This window comes from Eupeodes corollae, chromosome 1, assembly GCF_945859685.1.
Source record: "Eupeodes corollae chromosome 1, idEupCoro1.1, whole genome shotgun sequence".
NCBI lineage: Eukaryota > Metazoa > Arthropoda > Insecta > Diptera > Syrphidae > Eupeodes > Eupeodes corollae.
This window is the reverse complement of record NC_079147.1, coordinates 179742334-179762234: the sequence shown is the minus strand read 5'-3', so window position 1 is coordinate 179762234 and position 19901 is coordinate 179742334. Positions and strand designations below refer to the sequence as shown.

At 33.3% G+C, this 19901-nt stretch overlaps 1 protein-coding gene across 10 annotated transcripts in view; it reads left to right on the top strand.

Annotated features, from left to right (window-relative positions):
- The window catches only part of LOC129945021 (uncharacterized protein DDB_G0283357), a 353725-nt gene that overhangs the window by 239526 nt on the left and 94298 nt on the right, over positions 1-19901 (top strand). Inside the window, exon 2 of one of the 10 annotated variants that reach the window (XM_056057936.1) lies at positions 13296-13344. The exons of the other annotated variants lie outside the window; for them this stretch is intronic. Coding sequence (XP_055913911.1) covers positions 13328-13344 — 17 coding nt within the window. The 5' untranslated portion in view covers positions 13296-13327. The remainder of the gene's footprint in view (positions 1-13295; positions 13345-19901) is intronic. 10 annotated transcript variants of the gene reach the window in all.

The window sequence follows — 19901 nt, the reverse complement described above, 5'->3', positions numbered from 1 at the left end:
GATGTGGGTCGTAGTGTAGGTTTTGAAAAATATAATATATAACTCGCAATAGTTCATGAAATGAGTTTTTTGTTTTCTTTTATAACATTCATCAATGGTAGTTGTACTAAAATTTAGTACTTTTTTCACGGGTACTGCCTCTTGCGAGCAATTGATAAATTTTCCAAGAGTAATTCTTGTCTTGAAAAGTGCTTTCTCAAATTTGCCGTTCGGATTCGGCTTAAAACTGCAGGTCCCCTGAAGGTTTGTAAAATATGACTTCGGATCGTATACCTTGAGAACAATTTGAAGATATGGGCTTTAAATTAATTTCTTGTAATCAAAAACACTGTTTTTAACATTTGATGAAACTTGAAACAAAATTCCAAATTAAAGATTTGTATACAAAATAAAAATTTATAAAAAATTGGTAAAAACTCATACAAACTTTATGGATGAGGAATGTCCATGAAATTTGGTAAAGTCCTCAAAAATATTAAATATACTGCGGTTTGAAATTGAAAGAAGTCTCTGAATGGTTTCAGACTGGAGCAGGCATGAGGCAGGGGTGTGCGTTGAGTCCACTTTTATTTGCGCTCTTTGTGGATGACCTTACCGACAATATTGTTATAGGAATGGAATTCGCCGGGACAACGATAAAAGCACCATTCTATGCCGATGAAATTCTGCTTTCTTCTAATCCACCACAATCATTGCAACTAACGATAAACCAGTTCCATAGATACTGTGAATCTTAAAGTCAATTCAAGTAAATCTAAAATAATGATATTCCATAAAGGAGGTGAAAGAAATTTTTCGAACTTGATTAAGGTGATGAGAGAACTCATTTATCTAGGAGTTTGCTTTACAAAGAATCCTAGTATGGAAAGACATCTTAGTGAACAGCTTATCAAAACAAAAACTGCTATCGGAACTTCTTGGAAAAAGTGTTTCTCAAACAAGAACATAGAACATTGTAAAAATGTTCGTGTGTTTAAGCAGTGTCTAGGTCTATTATGGCTTACTCAGCCAAATTTCATGGTTTTGCTGGAAACTGGACTAGCGCCGCTTATTTTTCAAACCTTAAAACTAAATATGGACTGCATCATCTAAGTTCTGCTAATGCACAATGAAAGATTACCAAAAAAAGGAGCCCTCTATGCAATCATTCAAAGAAGTAGTTAGTTTGCAGAATTGCACGAGCTGGTGTGAAATGTCACTGGATCTGGATTTCGGTAACGTTAACGACATCGGTTAAACTGTATAAATTAATTGCAAGGGTTTATGAAAAACTCCGTAGTCGCTGTATAGAAGAAGCTTCAAACTCAACTTATAGATTAATTTAAAAACATTTCTGCCATACCTTGGTCCAAATAACTATTTTAGAGATGAGGTTATTTCTATGATGTTGAGACTTCGAGAGGAGCTCCTGCATCCCAACTGTATACCGCATATAGAGGATCCACCCAGTCAATGTGGTTAATGTAACCAAAGGGAAAAAGAAGTATGTACTGAAAAGGGGGTAAAACTGACCAGAACAGAATAATCTTGGAAAGCTGAAAACACATCAACGTTCAAATTTATCTTGATTTTAAATTATGCATATAAGATATATGTTTTTTGTTTAACAATGCTTGATTTTTAATACAACCATTAAAACCTTTATATTGCATCAAATTTATGTTGTCAACCTGGTAGACGGCATTGCCATGCTATTTGAGATTTTGTAAATTTATAATTATGTTAAGAAATAATGAAAATCAAATCTTATCTAATCTAAAAAATTACATAATCCTTTGGCTATTAAATTGTAATTTATTGCCAATTTTAGACAACACAAATCCGATAGTACTTTTCGTTAATGGAAAACTCTACTTTGTCGAAAATTCAAAATTCAAATTTCCGTGTTGAAGTTCATTTTAAGTTTCAATACTATTTGGTCATTATTATTAACTTCTTCGTTTACAAAATATTTTTCAAATCGATTCATTGTTTTATAAATTATTTTAAAAGAACTTTTCAAAATAAACGTTTTCGTTTTCGAATTTCATTGAAGGCTGACTACGGTGTCAATGAATTAAAAAACCTCTACAAAATCAAACGTTTTTGAAATTGAGGTGAATCAACATGTTAATCCTAAAATCTTAAATTAGTGTTCTTTGGTTAATTCGTCAAAACATGTTAACTATTATTTACTTATCTTTATTAGTTTTAGCCTTTTTTTCAAAACAAACCTTGTTTAAAAATCAAAATTTATCTTTACATATTATTGAAAAGCTTTTCAAAAGTTCTTAATATTATTTGCAAAGTTTATTGTTTTGTTTGCAAAATAACAAAACTTTTCACTTTTCAGAAAAGACTTGGCACTTTGCAAATTTAAGTTTGTTGAAATGTACTTTGGAAAGAAGAAAACTTTTCAATTCAATAAATATATTTTAAATATTTTTGTGTCGAAAAAATCAATTTTTTTAAAAATGTAAAAAGACCTACAATGTATCTGATAAAAAAGAATTTTTGACTTAAGTTTAGTTCTCCATCCCTGAGAAAATTACTTGCGCACAGGAATGGTTGAAACTTGTGAGTTACTAAGCTCTAGTTCTGTTTTATTAATTTCTTATAATGATGAGAAAGACAAATTTTGACTTACTACTTTTTTATCTTACGCAAAAAATATCGGAAATTGTACTAAAAGGCTACCTAAGTTCTTGACAAAAATTGTCCTTAAGTTTTTAGTTTGTGTGAACTTCCAAGGATTTTAAAATATTTGCAAAGGAATTGAATTATCACAAAATTTGAAAGACTTGAGAAATTGAAATGTGCCGAAATACATTGAAAAAAATAGTATGTACTTACGGTAGTTATAATTTGAAAATAAGGTAAGTACTAGTACAAGTTGAAAGACAACAAAATTGTACTAAATTATTATACTTAAGACAATTCAATTGCACTGGTTTGCAAAATTTAACTTTTTTCTCATTCAAATAACTTTTTGAAATCGCAAAAGGTTTGGTCTTTCTGAAATTAAGTATATGTTCAGAAAAATGCTAGCACGTACCATTTTTTGTAAATGATTTTAAAAAAAAGTATAGCTAGTTTGTAGAAAATAACCCTTTTAGATTCAGCTCAAATTTGGAGGACTTATTCCAAATAAAAGCTTTAAAAACGAAAACTAAGTTCAATATAATTCATAAAAGGTGCTTTCGTTATTCTTGTATAAACAATACTCTTCAGTTCAGATCGTATTTTAACTCAAAACTGTTGTATCTCAAAAACGAGATCTAATCGAAAATTTTGGAATCTGATATCGAAGTCAAGTCAAAAACAAGTTCTTTCACAAACCTTAAAAAAACTTGTTAAGAAGAACGAATTTCTGTCAGAAAAATTAACTTCCGTCAGAAAAATAGTTTATGATAAATGTTTTAAACATTTTGTATCCCAAAAACAAATTCTTTGAGTAATTTTCAAGCCATCAGTAAATAATTTTCATTTCTCATTAAAAGAATAGAAAATATTCACAAATTCTTTCAAAAAATCACTAAATTAGTTTTGAAGACTGATAGATAACATGTGTTTTAATTAGAATTTTGAAATAATGATTGCTTTTCGATATTTAATTCAACGTTTTTTTTAATTATCAATTATGAATTGACCATAGTTTTAATTGAAAAATAAATATTTTAATTACATGTAATTGTAATCATAAACCGATAAACCGTAAAAAATGTAGAAAAGAGACTAACTTACTTCAAAATATTGCTTCGAAAACAGCAAAAAAACTAGATAATTAAAAAAAACCTGCTACAGCATTTCTAACTTTGAGAATCAGCATACCAAAATTCTTTGGAAAAGTTAAGTTTTATTAAAAGGATTACTTCGTTACAGGCAGACCAGTGTCATCAATGAATATTACTTGTATTTTACTATGACAAAACTGTTTGACCTAAAATTTATTTTTAGAAATAATACTCATGTTTTAGTACAAACAATTAAAAGAGTCGACATAGAGGTACATAAATCATTTAAAATTGAATGTTTAAGGAGGCCATTTTAATTTTATTACAAGTATGACTTATGAGTAGTTAAATCAACATTAAACTGTAATTATAAGTTAAGTATTTACTCATTATACTTATTTATTTTTTAGTACTTTTTTAGTACAATTTTTTTTTTTTTTTTTTTTTTTTTTGTTGGACAATTTAAATTAAATCTATTCTTAAGTTTTTATATTTAATTAAATCACTCTCTATAGCCACCTTCATTCTTTATCTATTACGACTGCTATTATTATTATGTATATCTTCTATTCTTCTTTCATTTATTTCATTTTTTATATATATAGATACACAAGCAGAATAAATATGATGCAGTCACAAAAACGAGTATGAAAAAGTTAAAAAAAAAATCAAAAACTGAATAAAAGAAGAAGCAAGTAAAAGAAAAAAATATGATATTATTTGCAAGGGGAGTTATAAAACTCTATTTTTTTTATGTTTTTATTCTTTCTTTAATTTCGTTTTCCATTTCAATTTAAAATTTAATCCTTCAAAAGCTTTCACATAGAATTTTTCTATACTGTTGCTGCTCTTGTTCAATGCAACAACAACAACAAATAATAAAAGAAGAATAAAAAACTCAACTCAGAAAAGAAGAATAGCATTGAAATATAATGTAAAAAGGAAAAATTAAATAAAACTGCACCAGCACCACCAGGATATGCTAGCAATGTTGATGATGCTGTTTGTGATGTTATGCACCGCATCACTAGGAGGGATCTACATACATACAAATACAGATGCATATGTAGATTCTAGAGATGATGATGATGACGATGATAATAGAAAATGGTAAAAGAAAGATGGGTTTTGTTATTCAAAAACCGTCGTCGTCGTCGTTGATGTAGCTCGTCGTCGTACAATGCTCGTTTTTCGTTTTTCTGATGATGACGACAACGATTATGGCAACAATACCAGAAGTTTCAGATTTCTTTTCTTTTTTATGTATCCTTTTATCAAGCTCCCATATAAACCAAATACCTCAACCCACCCTCCGTTTATCTCTACATTATCCCCACCGTAATACCATTGCCATCTACCGGTGATCTTTTAGCTGCTTTTGACTACTTTCTGGCTATGTTTGTTTTTTTTTTCTCTTCCGTACAAATAACCACAGAGCTCTGACGACCGAAAGACGTTAAAACAACAAATCCTTTAAATTCTTATTTTTAAATAAAAAAATAAATCTGACAAAAAATTAATTAAAACCAAGATGAACAGGCAGAAGAAAGAAACTTTTAGAACGAGAAGAAGAAAAATATCACATGTGGGGTAGGTATAACTTTCTCAAGCCATCATACTGCCAGCGCAACGCAGAGTCTTTATGATGAGAAAGGACACTCCTGAGCTTCCGAAAACTAAAAGGAAAAAAAATCATCCTTCTTCAACTGTTTTCTTTTTCTTCTTCAATTTCCCTTAAAAAAAATAGTAGTTCTAGGATTTTTATTTTGACGCCCATCACAGAACCTACCCCAATCGAGTGGTGCAACTTGAAGAGTCAGCCATATAGTTTGCAGTTGATGTATAGGCCTATCTGTATGTGCTTATTCAATGTTTTATATTTTTCTTCAAACTGATGCCGAGTGAATGTTTATTTCTCATGATATTTATGAATAAAAAAAAAGAAAAAGAAAAACATTCATATTTAAACTTCACTGGAAACAGTTGAGTAAAAGTTTTTTAATATTCATATGCAGAAAACATGATTTGATGATATTCCAACTTGAAGTTATTTTTTCTTTTTCTTTTTAATGGGATTTGTTTATGCTTTGTTTCATTTGTTTTTCTTTTTTTAATTTTTATAATACTGTTGCTGCTGTATGCGAACATTGAAAAAGTTTAAAAAAAAGAATGTTAAATATCAGACACTTTAATGTGAATTATAGTGTGGGTGGAGATATGATATGGAAAAGAGAGAAATGAGAAAATACAGTTTCAATATTGAAATTCTAATGGTTTGGAGCTGTTTTAGTACAAATTTAGTACTATTTTTTAACGAAATATATTCTATAACATAATTATATTCTGACGAATGCCTGTTTACAGTATGAAATCACTATGTTTATGCATATTTATGGAGAACTTCAATATTAATCCCTTTATTGAAAACCACTTTTAGTACATTTGAACTAAAACCCAAAATATAATTTTTAATCAGATCAAACGTTGTTTTAATTTTCCAAAACTTCTTCATTTTTAGTTTCCTATAAGAATCGATAATTTATCCCGGATCAATATTTTTTTTAAATAAACTTCAAAATTAATTGTCTTTTTTTAATAATATCCTTCCAAAACCAAAAAAAATTGGATGCTTGACGCAACAGCGCATTGTGCTCCTATGCCTCAAGTAATAACTTTCGCCAGCTTACTCGATCTCTAACTTGCTGCCTCCAGTTCCAAATACCAAGTTGACATGCGTCGGTCGGCCTGAACTTGATCACTCCACTGGAGATGAGGTCTGCCCCTGTTTCTTGTTCCCTAAGGCTTGGCGTTGAATACCTTACAGGCTGGAGCTTCTATGTTCATTCGCTCGACATGCCCTAGTCATCTTAAGCGTTTAAAACACAGTTTTTTGACCAGTGGCAAGTCGCTTATATCTTCTCCGCCTGGGAGAAGGTACATGCTTCTGCAAGACTGGGATGATTAAGGCTTTGTACAAATTGGCGGTAAAGCCTGCTTTCTTGGGCCAAAGAAACAGTGATGTAATTTGTAGAATAAACAGCAATGCTCAGATAAACAAATTTGCTTACCACCTCGAAGTTATACCTTTCAATTGTCAATTGTTTTGACTAAGTCTACGGTGTGAATCGACTCTATTTGACGACAGTAAATACTTCATTTTGTCCTCGTTAATGTCAAGACCCTTTTCTTCGCCTCAGACTCGATATCAGAGAAGGCACCCGATACTGCTCGTTTAGTTCTTTCCATAATGTCGATCATCTGCATATCCAAAATCGTGTGTGGATTTTTGAAAGATGATGCCACTTGTATTGTCGTTGTTGTTGCGCACTACTCTTTCAAGAACAATATTGGAGCAGCTACATGACAGCACATCGCCTTGTCGAAGTCCTCTGGCTGTTTTGAAAAATTCGGTCGAGTCCCTTTTAATTTTGACGCAGCAACAAGCATTTTCCAACGGCACCTGATAAGTCGTATCAGATTGGTAGAGATACCAAAACTCAACATGGCACTGTATAGTTCGTTTCTGTCTACCCTGCCATAAGCTGCTTTAAAATAGATGAAAAGATGGGGTGTTTCGATGTTATGTTCTTTGGTCTTTTCCAGGATTTGGCGTAGAGTTAAAAATTGGTCGATAGTAGATTTTCCAGTCCTGAAGCCACACTGGTAAAGGCCAATTAGTTTGTCAGTAAATGGCTTCAGACGTTCACATAATACGCTAGACAGGATCCTGTATGCGATGCTTAAAAGGCTAATGCCTCTGTAGTTGGCGCAGAGAAGGCGGTCTCCTTTTTTATGGATCGGGCAGATGGTTCTTAAGTTCTGTTCCTGCTTCTTACCAGATCTGCTCCAGCGTACTTAAAAAGCTCCGCCTGCAGACCGTCATCACCGGCCGCTTTGTTCGACTTCAGCCTAGTGATGGCTAGTTTGATCTCACTCTGGTCAGGTAGGCGCAACTCTAGATCGTCAACCAAATAGATTTGACGTGGCTGTTCGCTGGCGGAATTTTTGACTTCATCACCATTAAGCAGCAGGTTGAAATGATCTCTCGAGATTTTTAGCATTGACTGCGTCTCGATTACGGCATTCCCCTCCTTATCTTTGCAGGCTCCAGGGTGGCGAGTGAATCTCGTCGTTTTCTTTTTAATTCTTCTATAAAAGCTCCGCACCTGTTTCCTTTTAAAACATTTCTGGATTTCCTCGACTTCAAGCTGCTTATGGGATTTTTTCTTAATTTTGAGCAAGCGGTTAGCATCCCTTCTCTTGTCGACGTAGAGCTGGCGGGAAAATCGTGTCCTCCTTTGCTGCCACAATCTGTATGCCTCCATTTTGGCTTTGTTTGCCTGCCACAATCTGTATGCCTCCATTTTGGCTTTGTTTGCCTGAGCACATTCGGAGTAAAACTAGGAGTTCCTTGCAGGCGTCTACTTTAAGAAATCTAGCACCTCTTCTGCAGCATTCCTGATGGATTGTTTGCAAAGCTGCCAGTGGGTATCTGGACACATCTCATCCGTTGTAGGGTTTCTCGCAAGCTCTAGGGATACTCGGCCGTCAGAGGCATTGGCGGTATCTTCTTGCTGCAGTCTTCCAACGTCGAATCTTTTCGTCGTGGTTGATGTTCGCCTAAGAGCTTCCATAGATATTCGTACGCCCAGTTAAGCAGCAACTAGGTAGTGGTCGGAATCTATGTTTACTGATCTAATAATTAAATATATAAAAAAAGTAACTTTATTTTCAATCATAATTTTTGGTCTACATTTTCGAATTTTAAAATTGCCATAGTTCTTATAGGGCAAATATGCCTAACGAAGAAAACAACAATTAGACTGCAACTATGCTGAGAAGCTGCCTTCTCGTCCATTTAAAATGAAAGAAAAATCACGCTTTATCATCAGGCTCTTAAGGGGATTCTACCCTAAAATAAAGTATTGAAGATAGTTATTATATAATTAAAACAAAATGCTGTATGAATATTATCAAAAAGCTTAATATATGTAAGTCTAATGAAATAGATTGATCTTGAAGTCCAACTCGAACTAAGGACATCAAAACCTTGGGACATTGTTGACCAGCGATATGTGTAATAAGTGGATTAATATTTTATTAAATAAAGTTTTAAAATAAATAATTCCTATGTTTATCATCTATCAATGAAATCCAATCCATCTATTCGTTCGGAATATTTGCGAACAAAAAAAGAATATGAATTCTTAAAAAAATTCCTATATAAACAGTATCATTTTTTTTTGGTGAGTCAAATATAAGATCCAATCCCAAAGCATTCTAGTTGTTCCTTAATAATAAAAGAAAAACGATAGGTTATCCAAAAAATATGTTTTATGGAGGAGCTGTATCGAAAAGTGAGGATGATATTTGTGTTCTTTCTTTCAGTAAAATTTCGAAATAATATAGCAAATCTGTGGATGAAGTAAGGACTGAATTGTTGAGTTTGGACTCAAACCTTGCTTGTAGTCCTGACAACATTCCACCCATATTTTTTCAAAAATTGTTCAGAGTTTATGGCAATAGCACTTACTTTAATCTTCAACTTATCTTTACAAACTGGGAATTTCTGGATTCATGGAAAGTATCCTTAATAACCCCAATATTCAAATCAGGTTCTATACAAAACATATCTAATTATCGTCCTGTATCTAAATTGCCATTGATCCCGAAAATTTTCGAGGCAATTGTAAAACGAAGAATTTAAAATGAAGTGAAGAACTACATTTGCGAACCCCAACATGGGTTTTTTACTGGTCGACCTACCACTACCAATTTAACTTTATTTTCTAATTTCTTAAGAACTTAATTAGAGGATGGTTGTCAGGTGGATGTTATATTTACTGAATTTTCAAAGGCCTTTGACAGGGTTCAACATCAAATACTTATAAGAAAATTACAGTTAATGGGGTTTCACTCTTCTTTGCTCATATGGTTGTCCAATTATTTGACTGGACGAAGGCAATTTGTACGTATTGGCAACAAAATGTCAAAGGTTATCTTTAACCGATCTGGAGTTCCTCAGGGAAGTCATTTGGGACCTATACTTTTTCTGCTTTTTATAAATGATTCGCCTTTGTATATTATGAATTCAAAGTGTCTCCTTTATGCTAATGACTTCAAGATTTGTAAGTCTTTAAAAAGTATAGATGACTGCAGTCTTCTTCAAGAGGATCCTAATAATGTTGTTAATTGTTGTGCTATTAACAGATTGCACTTTAATATTTCTAAATGTAATGTTCTCTCGTTTTTCATGCTTCGTCATCCTTTTTTATTTAAATATTCTATCTCAAACTCAGATCTAGTTAGAGTCAATTTTAAAATGGACTTAAGCGTAATTTTTTTTATCAGAAACCGCATTATGATTATATTTAATCTCTAAAGCCAATGCCATGTTGGGATTTCTAAGAAGAAACTCTGAAGACATTATATTTTTTATTTTATCATTATTATAATATTTATTGTTAAAGTTACTCTGATAGATGTAAGTCGACAGATGAAATAAATAAATAAATAAACTAGTATAATAATGAAGCCTTGATTTTGAAAAAAATTAAACCTCGACAATTTGAATATTTTAACAAAACATGTTACTAGCAAATTTCAAACTTTTCGATACCTTTTTTATGCTTATTTCAATTCTTCAAATTAACATCAATATATCAAAAAAAATGTTAATATTTCATTGCATTGTTAATAAAGGGTAAGTTCTCTCCTGCTGTTCATTCGATTTACCATCCCCTTTCCACAACTTCTCTGATCCTTGAAAGCTGTTAAAATACTTGATATTCCATTCATATATAATTCAAATTTTATAAAACAATTACAAATTGACATCCACATGTATAATACCATCCGACCATATATCCCGACTTTGGTATGATATGGTGTTAAATTATCTGTAAATCACCCTTTTAATTTAATCCCCGATTAAATCTACTCAATTCTTCATCATGATGAAAAACATAAATCTATCTATATCTACATAGTATCTCTCTTTGTATCTATAGATATAGGTATTTATGTTATCTCCCTTTAATATTATAAGCCATTGGGTTATGTTATAATGCTCTACAGAGAAAATTGTAAAATTTCCACACATTCTTATGGATGTAAATACTAATGAAAGCGTTCCTCTCTTCTTGAAATTCTTTTTTTTTTTCTTTTGTATATATTTTCTGTCTTTTTAATCCTATTTGACTGGATCACGTAATTCTGCTGCCAATGGAAAATAAAATAATGCGCACAAAGGAGTCTCTACATATTATATTCATTCAAATAAAATTTAAAAAACCCACCCACATATTCATTCATTTATACCTAAATACATAGAGCATCGTCATGCAAAGAACATGCATACAAAACGTTTGGAACATTTTATTCAATCATCATCTCTTCATCATCATCATCGTCGTCGTCGTCGTTGGTCGTCATCATCATCATGAGGCACCATCATCATCATCATCAGAGAGAAAAATGTCGAATAAGGGTTGCAAAAGCAAATCCTCTATACACAGATACAGAGTCACTTGTGTATTCATCATCATCATCGCCATTTCATCCCTTCCTCACAAAAAGCTCTGGTTGGGTAGGTCATTGCCATTTTGTTTCGTTTTTTGTTTTTGTCTTTATTTTATTTTCTGTGTACAGTTTTGGTTTTGAATCTTTCTGCCTGCCTATGTGATGAATATTCTTCAAAAGTCTCCGAAACTAACACTGGGTCTATGGAGCATGAAAGGATATGCCTACCTTCCTCAAAAAAATATCCTGCGAAGGACTGTTTCCGGCGTACAGAACTCCTCTCAACGAGATTGATATAAAAAAGTCGAGCGGAACTCCTCAGGATCAGGATGACTACATCAAACATGATGTTGAATGATTAGCTTTTATTAAAAAAAAGGAATTCAATTGAAATCCTAGGAGGCAGTAGCAGTCAGCAGGCAGGCAGGCAGTAGCAAGAACACTCTTTGGATATTGATTAAACCGAGAAGCCTAATTTTTCCCATAGCGTGTGCTGCCTCTGTGTGCAGAGCAGATATGCAGAGCTGTCAAAGGCCTAGAAGGACTAACATTTTTTATATCTTCTCTCAAATTTATATAAACCCCAGACGCCCACAATGCGTTCGTTTTTAAATGAATCCTATGGAACTATGTTTTTTCAGCATTTTTGTTTTTGGTTTGAAAGGACGAGAAAAGTCTATATAAAAATTAATGAACAAAATGATGAAGCATCAGTAGGAAAGTTTTTCATTATCCTTCTCGCTGCTATGCAGTGGCCTGGTCGCCACATGCGATTCAATAGGGAGATGATGCCTTGATGCAATAGCTGCTGATGCTGCTTCTGATGATGATGATAGCTCTGGTTCTGGTTTTGGCTCTGTCTTTGGCTCTATGCCTCTATGGTACTGGGTTGGTTGGGGTATACCTAGTTAGTTCTGCTGAGGCTGTCTTCCCTGAGGGAATTTTGGTTTTCGAAAAATGTCTGCCGCAGAATATTATACTTATATCTTCATTTGTATTTATATATATATTTTTTTTTCGTTGCTTGCTTAATTGTTGGCATCATGAAGCGGTTGCAATAGAGCAGCATCAGTAGCAATAGCAGCAGGCAATATAAAAGCCACCGTTCTATAAGGATGCGAATGGCTCTGCTTGCCTCCGATGGGTTGGAAAATATAAATTATTTATGTGTGTGTTGGGATATCCAAAAGTAATCGATTAGATTTTTGGTTTTTTTAATGTTGTTTTTTGAATTATTAAATATTTATAAATGGCCGAAGAGGAACAGCTGTATATAGGGAAACAGATGATGTAATTTGGAAGGGACTTTTTTTAGTATTTTATAGCAACAAAATAACGCTTAAGCTTTTTTCTTTTGGTTGTGAAATTGATTATTTTTTTAGGGTGTGGTTACAAGTAACTATTTTAAAGGTATTATTTTAGCTCCACATTCGCAAAGTGTATATTTTTTTTAAGATCTTTTAACTCTGGTTTCAGTTTTAAAAAAATATTTAATAAAATTGGTCTCCTAGGTATTAGTGGTAATTTATGTATTAAATGTTTGCCAAAGCACCAAATTTTACTCCCTGAAATGAATCTTTTCAAAAATGTGATATTGAAAGAGATTCTGATATTGTTGTTTATGTTTTTGGTCTCTTGGATAGAATTCAAAATATGGTTTTAAACAGCTTTATTTTAACGGATTATGCTCTCGGGAAATATTCAGTTTCACTTTTCTTTATAGGGAATTCCAAAGTAATACTCGCTCTTCTAAGAATATTCCCAACTTCGGTAGTACTGTCAAGTACGGATATTCGTTTTTTTGCCGTACTCAGTGAATGTGGATTGCTTTACAAAACTCTGTCTTCCCTTATCAGAATTCAAAAGCCCTGTCTTCCTTTTTATTGCTTGTACTGTGGCTTTGGCATAAGAATCGTACCAAAAATCACTTATCATCCAAATTTAGAACAAATTATAAGCCTTGAAAAATCGACTAAAAAAGTTCCAAATGTTTTCTTGATTATTGTTTTGAATTTTTGTATAGATTTGATTTTTCTAATAAATTGTTTTTTTTTTTTTCAGGTGAGTTCTAATGGCCAACCGTTCTTGGGGGAATGTTTATGTTTAAAAGGTAAATTTTGGGGGTTAATTAAATGCAAAACTTTAGTTTGTTTTGAGACTATTACAAAATATTCTCTCAAAGGGTTCAATCTTAACGTCATGCTTAATAAACGTAAAGACTTGTTTTAAATACTTTCCAACTCGAAACCTTAAAATGATTTTGTTTTCGAATCGCAAAATTTTAAATATTGTTTTGTGTCCGTAAATATTAAGGGTAGACGTGGGATGGTTCAGATAATCGGTTCATACCACATTAAGCTCAGGAAATTAGTACCAGATGGTCAGGTTCCTGCAGGTTGGAAAAAACAATATTAAAAACCATAACACTTGCAATGATTGATTTAGTCAATTTAACAATGGCGCAAAGATCAATGGTTAGTTTTATGTAATTTCTGGGAACTTGAATCAAATTAAATACCTCATTGAGGCTTCACAGTTAGCTTTATACAGGGTGGGCCAAGAATTCGTTAACATTTAAATGTAACTTACCGCGCAAACTAGTGTCGCACGGGGCGCGGGCGCTTCTTGGAAATTTAGTCGCAATGGATCGCTTCGAAGGGCCGCAACGCGCTTACTGCGTGAAACAGTTTTATTTAAACAACTTTTCGCACATTACTGTGAGACGCTTATTTCGCGTTAAATATGGTTTACACGACTTAAGTCAGTGTCCAAGTGCTCCTTTAAAAAAGAAATGGTTAAAGAAGTTCGAAGAGACGGGATCTACATTAAGTGTGAAACAAACCGGCGGCCCGCGGACTTCTCGGAGCGGATAGAACGTGCAGCAAGTTTGTGCTTCTGTTCGACGTGATCCAGATTTATCGACGCGTAAACGTTCGGCTGAATTAGGATTATCCCGCACATCATTACGCCGTATTTTGAAATTAGATTTGAAATTACATTTATATAAGATCCAGGTAGTGCAAGAACTAAACCCTAAGCCGAAACAATGTTAACTCGATTCAGTATTTTGGCAACATCTTATTCTCTGACGAAGCCCATTTCCACCTAAATGGACATGTAAACAAACAGAATTGCAGGTATTGGAGCACATGGTTTCAACAAGATGGAGCCACATGTCACACATCGAACTAGTCCTTGCCGGTGGTCAAAGAAATGTTTCCGGAAAAGCTGATTTTCAGACGAGGTGACATCCCATGGCCACCCAGAAGTCCAGATCTATCCCCAGCAGACTTCTTTTTATGGGCTTATTTAAAGAGTCGTGTCTACATTGATAAACCGAATACACTCCGTCAAATTAAAGAAAAAATCATCGAAGAGATGTCGGTGATCTCGCGGTCTGTTTGCAGAAGAGTATTCGAAAACTTCAGGACTCGCTAAGATGAGTGCAAAAACCGAAACGGTGGTCATTTAGACGATATAATTTTTAAAAATTAATTACAACTAATTAGCTTTCTCGGAAATAAACAATTTCTAAAATATGTTAAATGGTTTTTTTTATACGATTTTTTCAAATGTTTACTAATTCATGGTCCACCCTGTAGTTTAAAAATGCAAAGTACTAAATGTGTCCTGAAAGCAGCTCAAATTTATTCAAAATTTGTGTATAGGAAAGAAAGGATTTGGTTAATTAGCCATTTGAATATTAGGTTCAAGTTGTAACGAAAAGTAAAAAAAAGAAGATAACCTAATTTACTATAAATTCGGATCATTTCAAAATATGTTTTAATTTTTAGTGAAATTTTAATTTTAGTACATTATTTTAAGCATTGAACAATAAGGACATTCATAACCATAATGTCTTCAAAAAAACACCCTTACCTTAATTCGCTTAAAGGAATAACTTTGTGAATGATGAAGTTCAAAAGTAATGAATCATTGTTTCCAAAGTGAAAGTTCATTAGCGTCTTTAAAGAAAAACCACGTGCATTTTGTGGATCATCACTTATTACTCATTTCTCATTCAGTTTCTTCTAAATGTACAATCTTAAAAGAGTTCCTCAATTTGCTATAAAAAAAGAATCCTCAGCCACTTGTTGAGTGACGTGATCAACCTTATGTATAACCTTTTTGTTTCTAGTTTTTAAAACTATTTTTCAAATACGATTGTTCAGGAATTTTAATATAAAGGTGAGCAAAATAGGTTTCTTTTTATTAATGCAATGAAGTAAACAACATAAAATATGTCCATGTATACCTAATGTCTTAAATATCAATTTAATTAATAATTCAGCAAAACCTTATCGTCTAAATTACGCCAAGAAGTTCTCTATAAAAGATTGTAATATTGATACCCTTAACAGTTCTGATCCACCCAAAAGTTGGCTCAAAATGCCACCATCGAAAACAAACTCATTTTCCAAAGAGACTCTAGAACTCCTTCTTCTAGAAGACTAGGGTTTTTAGGTGAAGATGATATTAGATAAGATTTATTTGAGGAAGATTCGTAGGCAGATTCTAGCGATACATTTTTGATAAGTTGCCTAATGAAAAATAATGTTGCCATGTTTTTGATGTACATGCATACTTCTCTGGACGTCGTCGTTCATTAAAGTGCTTGCCTCGACTTGCTTAGTCCTTGCGCGTTCTGTCACTCCAATTTTCTAAGAGCTTGTGGATGGTTTCGGACTGTAGTACCCAAGTTTCTGGATTTTTGGGATGACATATGTTCTCCACGGTTCTCCCAAAATAGTCAAAAATTATCAAACAGCAGATAGTTAAGTACACTATTAGCCAGGGGTCGTTTAAATTCATGTCTTCAATTTTAGAAAGCTAAAAGTCGGTTAACATGGCTCTGTAACGCCCACCGTTAACCAAACCTTTCTTCCCTGTCTGATTTTCGAAACAAAAACATTGTTTGTTGCTGCCTTACTCCAAAAACTTCGTCAAAATAGATTATTTGTGTCCCAAAAACTGCTTCAAGGTCGTAATTGTGCAGCGATAACGAAGAAATGAATAGTTGTGCACCTTTCAATTGCCGATTCAGTTAGATCTTTTTATTTAATAATCTGAAATCTTAGAATTCCAGAATTTTTCGTTAAATGTTGAACTGCTGATATCGATAAAAAAAATTCCGAATACAACTGCGAGTCTTGTTTTCGCCCATTTGTAAAGTTTTTCTTACGTAAAGTATAATTTTTGTTTGAACTTTGTCAACTGAATAAGTACAATGACAATTTAATCATTATTTATAAGCGTTTTTAAGTACTGAATCAATTAAATCAACAGTTTTAGCGTTTTCAGTGAAATTCAATTTTTGTTATTTTAACACCAATGAGTAAATCTACGTAGCAGTGATTCAAAACCCTAATCGACTTGCTTAGACACTAAGGCCTAACCGGACGTGCAGAAGCTGATAAAATTGATTGAAGTTTCAATGCCTTTTATTCTTACTCAAAAAAATAAGTTGCAAACAGAAAAAAACATAAAGGGATGTAAATAAAACTGCAAAATCAGCAACTTAAAGATGAGCAATTTTAAAGTGTTCATCAAATTGTTCTGATTCTGACTTAAACGTAAGTTTTAAAACTTATCAAAATTCAAGCCTTAGCAAATTAAACATTGGAAAAAAACATTACTTGATTAACAACAGAGGGGTATGCGATTAAAGTTTTTCAAAACTTCTTTGGATAAATCAGTGGAAAATATTTTCTTTAGATCATTTGGAAAAAAAGGTATTTTCAAAAATGTATCTGCGTATTTACTTGAATGATTCATGCTTTCTTTCAATGTAAAAATAACCAATGTTATAAAAAGAAATCAATGGATGGCCCACCTTGTAGTTTTGATTCTTATCAAAATTTTGTCTTGAACAGTTCCAAAGAGATTTAATAAAATCCAAAAATTGTCTTGTGGTGCCAAACTATAATAATTGAAGTCTTAATTTAGACGAGTATCAACTTCTCGTGAATTTGATGCTTTGTCTGATTCCATCCAAAGAATTGTTTCGTCCTATCATCCGAAGGAGTGTGTGTTGAGATTTTCGCTGAGTTGAACCACCAAACTCAGCTAGTCAACGAACCCACTCGAATATCGGACGTAGTAGGTCGAGCAGAAACACTCTTGACTTGTTTCTTACCTCTGACGCTGCTAAGTACACTATAAGTGTTCTATCTCCTATCATGGTCATCTGTAAAATACCATGAGCAATTCTTCCTTTTCCTCGGTTACCATGCTCGTTGTTAATGATACTCCATTTGTAAGCTCTTTTAATAAAGCTAATCTTTTTGCTAGGCAGTGAGTGTTTTGATTCCCCTTGTACTTAAGCGAGTAAGTGATTCTATGGGACCAATCTTTTTTCGCACACGTACTGTGGCTAGAGTCCTAAGAGATCTAAACACACATAAATCTGCTGGTCCGGATGGTATCCTTGCTATTGTTCTGAAGTAGTGTTCTTCAACGCTGGCAAAATCACGGGGTAAGCTTTTTCATCTGGCCTACTCCTCAGGTCTGATTCCGAGCGGATGGAAAATCCCTAAAAAAGGTGCATCCTCCTCACCCTCTAACTACTGACCGATTGCATTTACGTACCTTCTTTCCAAAGTCATGGAAACGCTGATTAATTATCAGATCAAGAAATATCTCGAAGATCGAAACCTCCTTAATGACCGACAGTCCGGCTTACGCAGCAATAGGTCCACTGGTGATCTCATGGTTTTTCTCACCAAACAGTGGAGCAAATATTTACATCGTTTTGGCGAAAGTAAGATTATTGCACTTTGAAAGGGTTTGGCGTCATGCCCTCTTATCAAAAATGCTTTCTTTCGGTTTTCACCAATCCCTGCTTAATGGGATTAGTAATTACCTTTCGGATCGTTCAATTCAAGTAGTATTGGATGGATTCAAGTCTGAAAACCATAAAATAAATGCTGGTGTGCCCCAGGGCTCTGTTCTATCTCCAACACTCTTTCTCATTTTTATTAATGATCTTCTGTCTGCAACTTCTAATCCAATACATTGTTTCGCTGACGATAGTACTCTTAGCTTTTCATATTCGTTTTCAGACTCACATCCCTCTTCTTCGGATGTGGAGCTGCAACGACAAAATATGCTCATTAAATACTGACCTAAACAGCATTGTTCAATGGGGATTCAAAATCCGCGTGGAATTCGAAAACCCAATGCTGTCTTGTATCGTTAAAGCGAGATATGCCCCCATTGCCATTATCCATGGATGGCACTTGCATCAATGAGACTGAACACCTCGATATTCTCGGTATGTGTGTCACCAACCACCTCTTGTGGGATGATCACATACGCGATGTCGCCAAAAATGTGTTTGGGTCTCCTTAGGCGATGCAAGAAATATTTCGCCCCTTCTGATCTGGCTGTTATCTACAAGACTTACATACGTCCTAAGCTTGAGTATAGATCCCATCTCTGGGTTGGTGCTCCTGCAACTTACTTAAGCTTCTTGGATAGTATTGAACGTAGAGCATTTAAATTGATAGATGATAATATCATCATAAGTTCATTTACTTCGCTTGAACATCGTCGTAACGTCTCTTGTCTTACCCTTTTTTACCGGTATTTTAACGGCTTATGCTCTAGTGAAATAGCCAGTTGCATTCCTCCCCTTAAACAGTTCAACCGTATACTCGCGCTTCTAGGGATGCTCATCAGTATACCCTCGAGCCCAACTTCGGTCGTACTGTCAAGTACAGAGATTCGTTCTTTAGCCGCACTACGCGAATGTGGAATGCCTTACAACACTCTGGTTTTCCCTGCCATTGCAATATTCAGGAATTCAAAACCAATGTGCACCAACACGTCCTTTCAACCTCTCTCATCTCTTCCTAGTGCTCACTCCGATTCTTTACTTAATTATTGAAGTAATATCCGCTTGAGTGTGGGTTTATTGTAAAAAAAATTACAGTTGAACAATTTTTTGGGCGAAACGTCTGATAATGATTCACAAAAGTACCTGAAGATGATCAAACCTTCATTATCCAAGTTGTTCTAAAAAGAATCCTTCAATTCTTTTTAACTTCCCATAGGAAGTTATTGTAATATGTCCGATTTGTCAAATTGAAAATTTTGACATTTCTCGACGTTTCAAGGTCCCTAGAGTCGAAATAAAAGATTTTTAGAAAGATGTCTGTGCGTGCATGTGTACGTACGTTCGCGACGTTTAAATAAAAACCTAAACAAAATGTATAAAAGTTGATAAAAATTGATTTTCGACGCAAATATCTTTTCAAAACTTTAATATATTGGCTTTAATTTACTTTTATCTTTCAAAAAATATTGTTTTCAACATTCAGTTAAAGTTTGAAAAAAATCGAATTGACAGTTTTTTTTTACAAAAAATTAAAAACCTTAAAAAAAATTAACAAAAGTTGGTAAAAAATGATTTTCGACTCAAATATCTTTTAAAAACTTTGAGATAAGCTTCTAGCTAATTTTTTCTTATAAGAAATATTTTTTTCAACATTAGGACAAATTTTGAGAAAAAAGTTGGTAAAAATTGATTTTCGACTCAAATATCTCTTCAAAAATTTTAAATATTGCCTTCAAACTTATTTCATTTCACAGAAAATATTGTTTTCAATATTCAGTAATTTTTATATAAAAATCCAACAGTCCGTTTTTTCGTAAAAAATAAAATCT